General features: G+C 43.4%; 1 protein-coding gene across 1 annotated transcript in view; it reads left to right on the forward strand.

Moving 5' to 3' along the window:
• The window catches only part of LOC147012616 (uncharacterized), a 175901-nt gene that overhangs the window by 147978 nt on the left and 20423 nt on the right, over nt 1–7500 (forward strand). The window contains exons 4-5 of the mRNA XM_085855740.1: nt 4574–4663; nt 6957–7049. Coding sequence (XP_085711866.1) covers nt 4574–4663; nt 6957–7049 — 183 coding nt within the window. The remainder of the gene's footprint in view (nt 1–4573; nt 4664–6956; nt 7050–7500) is intronic.

The following is a 7500-nucleotide window of genomic DNA, read 5'->3' on the forward strand; positions in this document are numbered from 1 at the left end:
AATTACATTTTTTATTTTCATTTTTTTTTTTTTCAGAGCTGGCAGATCCGTCGTATATGCGATCCGTCGTTGCCCAAACGTCGTTAAGCGGCGCATGACTGTATGTTGGTACCAATGGATGTATCATCAACTCCGAGAGGATCTGTCTGAACAAGCTGAAACTTTCACTCATTAATGAGAGTACCCTATAGTTGTGCATGCACAATTATTTTTTTCATCCATTTTGGCATTTTCTTCATTTTGGGGCAGCACCATAGTTTTGGGGCTATCACCCTTTCACCCTTTTTGGGATAACACTCTAGTTTTGGGGCTCGCACCCTTTCACCCTTTTTGAGATAACACCCTAGTTTTGGGGCTATCACCCTTTCACCCTTTTTGGGATAACACCCTACTTTTGGGGCTAGCACCCTTTCACCCTTTTTGGGATAACACCCTAGTTTTGGGGCGAGCACCCTTTCACCCTTTTTGGGATAACACCATAGTTTTGGGGCTAGCACCCTTTCACCCTTTTTGGGATAACACCCTAGTTTTGGGGCTAGCACCCTTTCACCCTTTTTGGGATATCACCCTAGTTTTGGGGCTATCACCCTTTCACCATTTTTGGGATAACACCCTAGTTTTGGGGCTAGCACCCTTTCACCCTTTTTGGGATAACACTCTACTTTTGGGGCTAGCACCCTTTCACCCTTTTTGGGATAACACCCTAGTTTTGGGGCTTGCACCCTTTCACCCTTTTTGGGATAGCATTTGAGGTGAGCACCCCGTTTGCCCCCAAGCCAGCGTGGGTGAAATTTGAATTATCCGAGCTCTATTACCATAATGTATAACATATGCACATAAGCAGTATGCATGTTTTCGCTTTGTGTGCATAACTGGGTTAATTATATTTTTGGGAGTTATCGAGGCAGCAGACTGTTGCCTATACACCGCCTACATAAAGGGAAGTGAGAGAAGAACGTGTTGCATCCTTGAACAAGATCGCCCCTGGGGTGGGTACTCTGATATATTTATGATCATAAAAATCACAACTCTCCCCTGCCCCCCCCCTCCCCCAAGTGGCTCCCATAGGGAGTGGGTGCTTCTTGTTTAAATAAAAGATCCTTTTTATTTTGAGGTTGGAATCAATTTACTTTGAAAGAATGTATGAAAACATTTTCAGAAGCCCAAGGTCAAAATAATTTCTACGAAGTTTAATAACCACTGCAGTCAGGGTTATTTATTTATTTATTCATATGTAGCCGGTGGATGGTTGGCTGCATAATTTTCTCGGCACACAGCTGTGCCACTGATGCTGTTACCAGTAAGCTGGTTACTCATTTTGCCAACCTCAGAAAGATAACAGGCTGAGTCAACCCGCAGGGTGTTAATTCAACGGTAATATAACAAGGACTTCAACTCAAGACCCAAATATCTTAAGACAGCCATCTTAACCGTTAAGCCATCACCAGGCTTGCAGGCAAGGTGTTACCTCACAAAGTGCTCCATCCCTCAAATGGACATTAAGCCGGGTGTCCTGCCCAGCTTACTTTGGAGGCCAGTGTCCTGTGTTGTAGCATCAGTTGGCGAATTTTAAAGATTCCACAGTGTCCTTCCTGAAGAGTAGGCCAGTCATTGCGAGCACCCCAACCAAATTACAAATTCATACCAACACTGTTGGTAGCAAATTGTCTGGTCTTCTTGGAGGATCCTTGACACGTTACATCGCTTGTCATGGTAGAGTGCACGCAAACTCGTACACTTTAAACAAAGTCATGCACCCAGGTGTTGCCATGTCACATGTGAATGTCCATCGTCAGCTGGCAAGGTCGATGAACACATCAAACAAATGTGGTCAGTCCAATAAATAAGAGATAACGTCAAAAATATTTGTGATCCTCTTACATATCAATTGCATCAAACAGCTCCACAAACAATGACCCCCCAAAAAATGATGTGATGGTTTCGTTTTATTGAAGAACATATCTTCATTTGATTGTGAACTTGGGTAGCCCGGGTCATTGTTGTGACTCTTATCGTGGTGGAATTGTTCTCATGATCTTTGATTAGATTTATCAATGTAACTTGCAGTGTTATGATGATCTCTGAAACGCCTTTATCTGTTGGCATGATTCAAAACCATTTTGCACAAGTAATGAGAATCCCATAAAAATAAAAAAAATAAAACCAGGAAAAGCATTTTACACGTGTTCAAGGTTCTTTTACTATCCGGTGGAATACATTTTTAGTTCACCTGGACTTTAGTCAGGTGTGCTTATGCGATCGAGCAGTGTCCGTAGGTGAGTGAGTCGGTGAGCCAGTCCGTGAACACTTCAGTCATTATCGCTTGAACAAAACACACGATTTTAATGAAACTTGGCCACAAGCTTCAGATCTGATGCCTAACGAAGTTGCATCAACTGCATCAAAATCTGCGCTCATTAAGAGGATCTACGGAGCAGGGGGGGGGGTGGTTGACCTCCCCCAAAATAGGTATTTTCTCTCTTCTTTGAAACGACACACACGATTTCGATGAAACTTGACCACAACCTTCATCAGCCGTGTGATGTACCAAAGTTTGTTTGTGGCATTAAAAAAATTTATGGTCTGCAGAGATCTTCGGGGGGGGGGGGGTCGAGTGACCGTTGCTCCTGATCCAGGTGAGCTTCAGGACACGCTGTCCAATTTCAATTGGACAGAAACAGAATGAACAGAAAATATGTTTGAAAGTGTTCACAGATTTTGCTTGCGTACAATGATTGGAGGTTTTTGCAAATCTGAATGGACAGCTTGATGATAACCATTGTGACAAATACTTACGTATAGCATTTTCTTTTATTGGGCGTTTGATCTTCGATTGATAATTATTTACGCAATGATAAGCTGTACTTACCAAATGCATTGTTTGTACAAAAATGGCCCAAAATGCAAAATTTACACCAACACCATGTCCACCGACTCTGGACTCGAGCAAATACGGTGGAATTTGCTTTGTTACAACCATTGTGTGATGGGGAAGAAAATGCAAATAACAGATGAACATCATAAATTGGAGGCTTCCCACGGAGCAACAAAAAGCATGAAGTGCTCTGATGGATGCTAAATACATTTGAGGCCTTGAATTAATGAAGCAGCAGCTACAGGTACTCTTCACAGTTGGTTGGTAGCCTTCTGCCTGGCAGGTAGGTCTAGTGCTTGGTAGACTCACGGACAAATGGATGCCAGACGTTATCTATATTACAATGGAACTAAGTGTTTGTTATCTCTGAGACGAAGCATCAACGGTCCACGAAACTCAGCTATATTGTTCCTCATATACATGACTCTGGATCGCTTTACTTTCTAGCTCGATATCATGAAAGAATGAGCAAAAGTTATGGGGAGGGGGGTTAAATAGTGAATCAGAGGCTGCCGAGCATTAGCTCTGCAGCCCGAGGTACATCACCAAACATGATTGGTCCAGTGGTATCACATGCGACCACAGAACAGACCAATGATGGCAGGTTTTCCATATCTATCTATCTTCAATATATATGTATGTGTGTGTATATATATATATATATATATATATATATATATATATATATATATATATATATATATATATATATATATATATATATATATATATATATATATATATATATATATATATATATATATATACAAAAGACCAAAAATAGCGCGAAGACCCAAAACATCCGAAACACCAAGTACTGAAAAAACCCTGAGGACTCCAAAGAGTTAACATACACAAAGGACCCAGAGGATGCAAAAGACCTCAAGGACCCAAAAGACCCAGGGGATCCAAATGACCTGAGGACACTAAAGACCACAACGACCCAAAATAGCGAGAGAACTCAAAATACCTAGAAGACCCAAAAGACCGAATGGGACTATCTGGAACCCATGGAAATTCAGCATCATGTCAAATATGACTTCAGGTTGCCAACTCCCCCCCCCGCCCCCACTCCACACACACATACACACACACACGCACACAATCCCAAGTCCTCAACCCCCCCCCTTCCCATCTCTGTCCTCTCTCTGCCTCCCCTACCACCACACCCAAACTCTGTGCTCCCCTCCCCCTTTCTTCAAATCCTCAAAAGCCTTCCTAACTCAAAGTCTTCAATCCCCCCCTCCCTACCCTCTGTCCCCTCTCTGCCTCCACTCCCCCAACCCAACTCTGTCATCCTCTCCCCTTTCCATATTTTTCAAGTCCCTTTTCATATGAATCAGTGTTTGTGTGTTTGTTTATTTGTTTGTTGCGCTACTCCTTCCACAGTTGTGGGATGATTACATCCAGACATGCTACATAGGATCAGCAAGACCCCAATTCGTGTATGGGGGTGATGTTATCTTTGCTGGTGGTTTTGGGGGGGGGAGAGAGGGAGGGGACAGATGCAAATTATCTATGTAAATGTGTATGTTGTAGCGCCACCTCCAGGTGGTGGAGGGTATTACAAGTCTCCACCATTTACAGTACAGTATTCCTGTCTCCACGTTTTCCAGTGCAGTGATGTATTTTGAATTCTAGGCAGTATATGTGCTTTTACTTCATGCAAATAACTTCATGGGTTTTTTGTTGTTGCAGATACAGAGCTGGTCGTTTCCTATACACCACCCAAATGGAGGTATGCATCAGAAGAACGTGTTGCATGCTTGGAACAAGATTGCCCAAAGGGTGGGTACTCTGCAAGTTGATCGCAATTCCCTTTCAGTCAAGGTTAGGCTTGGGAGGTTCTTCTGCTGAACTTGAACGGTTTTAAAGGTCCCTTTTGTTGAAGCTGGACAATAATGGTCTACGTTTCATGCTGTTTGATAAACGCAGCCACTTAATGAAGATTTAGTTCAAATATGTCGCTTATGGGAGAGACGCGATCACATGAGTAGTTTATTCGTCTCTAGGTTTTTTTGCTCTTGTTTACTGATTTGCAAATGTATTCATTCATCCAAATTTGACTCCAACGTTGTACATACAATATGTCTACAATACCCTGAAATGAGCCTGATGTTGGCTTAACGGTTAAGGTGACTTCCTTAGAGCTGGCTTAGATATTAGGGTCCTGAGTTTGAGCTCTTGGGTGCTGTTGAATTAACACCAGGTGTGGTTGACTCAGCTTGTCATCCCTCTGAGGTTGGTGAAATGACTACCAGTGTATTGGTAATGGAGGGCACTGCATCATTGGCACCGTTGTGCCACAGGAAAATAATGCAACCAGCAGTCACAGGTTGCACACAATAGGTAACTATTCTGAAATTATTTTCAGCAAAAAAAAAAAAATCACAAACCTTTTGTTATGGTTCTGGCCTCTCAGGAGTAAAGAGAGACACTCTCATCGTATAACTCGAGTTATTTTGTGGTATTTTGCTTCGTTACGTGTCCAATGTTCATGTAAGCAGATGCAAGAGTATGGATAGGTGTCCGATACATGTTATTCTCTGCTTCTACACAATGGTATTTCCTGCACTCAGTGCAGAATGTCTTTCCCTTCTCCCCCAACCTCATAACAAATCTCCCAAAACCACGTCAAACAGGCTTCGTACCAATAAGTCAGCATCAGATGGCACATCCGTCATCAAGAAGAGTGACTGCACCAAAACGAACTCCCAGCAGCACTCCACACCCCAATCCATAAAGAGCCAATCCCAAGTTTTCATAGGGATTGGGATGGCGAATGTGCTAAACATGGGTGGAGGAGAGGGTCCCTCTGATCTGAGATTTGACCAATGGGAGGTGTAGGGGCCGTGAGTGGAGAGGGTAGGCAAGTCGGAGATAAAAGGGGAAGCACATGAGCAGTCACAGCTGGCTGGAAGTCTGCAGAAGGAGAGGGTCTTAAGTGAGCTGTCCAGGCTACTTGAGTACTTGAGCAGTCCACACTCTTTTTAGTCTAGCTCCATCTTTTATTTTCACTTCCCCCCTTTCATTCTTACACCTTTCACTTTCACTTTCTTTCTCAACAGTCTTTCACTCTCATTCCTTCTTGCACCTTTCACATTATGCTCCGGCACATCTTTGCCTTGCATCCTGTTCACTGCACTCCTGCTATCTGGCTTCGTCACTGGACCCCTTCGCCTCGTCAAAACTGAGTGGTCCTGCCAACACCCACGCCGAGTTTGTGCTGCGAACAAACACATCACCAGGCACATGAAAATGCATGGCACATTAGCAACATGGAGAGAGGGACCAGAGTGGAGTATGGGGGCTCTGGACCAGTGGAATATCTGTGCCAATACTATTGTGCAGCGCTAGCTCAACTGAGCTAGTGCAAGGTGGGCAGGGACTTGACACGTCCCCATGTTTTTTTTTTGTTTTTTTTTTGGTCTGTTTATCTCCATCTATTCCTTCATTGTAGGAAGCATGATTGGTGCCAATGTTAATATCAGTGATAAATGACAGTACAAGGCATCCAATGGCGTGAATGTTCACTTAGGCCTTAGGGGATAGTTGGAAAATGTATACGTGCTCTGTACCAATACCAATGCTTGTGAATTGCCTCCTCTGTAAATATGTGCATTGTTTAAGTAAAGCCTTGTTTAGCAAGAATTTGTGTCCTGACTTCTCCTACCTGTTTTGATGGTGGCATAAGGTAAATGAGCGGTTGATTGCTAGCTTTTAGATTGGCTTATAAATCGCAGGAAACAGCGCGTAACATTAGTTTGCTCGGCCAACTAACATCCGTTGCATAGCTGTGCCGGCACGATACTCCATCCATGATTATAATCTCACCTGTAACGATAGGTGGTAATGCATCGTTTGGCTTGGGGAGCTGACCAGAGATGAATGGCACAGATGGTATTTGTGGTCTTTGAAGACCCGCCAACCTCTTAGGAGTTGGCCAGAGGTGACGTGCATTACAATAAATTGTATCAATTCCCTGAATGATAGCTTAGAGGTGTGTGCACTCGCCTCTAAGCTGTCTCTCCTATGTTTAAAACTCGTCCCAGCTATAAACTGTCATCCTGGTGTTTTGCAGATATGGCGAGGAATCATTGTGTGCAACATCCATCAGATGGATGCAGCATCGTCGACCAGCGCTGGGGGCGACCCTCGGTGTCTTTCACAAACAGTAAGTGAGTTATCGCCGGAAACCTGAACAAATTACAAATTCCTGCCCAAATCGACTTTGATCGAACGTTAAGTCTGGTGAGCCAGTTCATGAAGGACTGGACTGAAAACGACCCCGCAAGAATGTGGGAATAATTTGGTCCATCAAAGTAGTAGAAGTAGTTAAAATTCCCTGAAGGCAGTACCTATTTCTCTCTTTTATTTCCCTCGCAGGGCAGTATTCATTAATGCACAGAGGCTTTGATTATCTGAACAAGAATAATTAATTGACTTATTACGTCTGCCACCGAAGGTGGAAGGAGGTTTTGTTTTCATCCCTGTCTGTCTGTCTGTCTGTTTGTTTGTCTGTTTAGCTTGAGCATTGATGGGTGATTCTGTGCATGTGTAAGGAGTGCTGTTGCTGGGGATCTTGTCGAGGGGTGTTGTGTGGTTGATGTTGTGTGTTTTTAACC

Source organism: Eptatretus burgeri, chromosome 14, assembly GCF_056783735.1.
Source record: "Eptatretus burgeri isolate ZD-2024b chromosome 14, Ebu_testis_v1, whole genome shotgun sequence".
Classification (NCBI taxonomy): domain Eukaryota; kingdom Metazoa; phylum Chordata; class Myxini; order Myxiniformes; family Myxinidae; genus Eptatretus; species Eptatretus burgeri.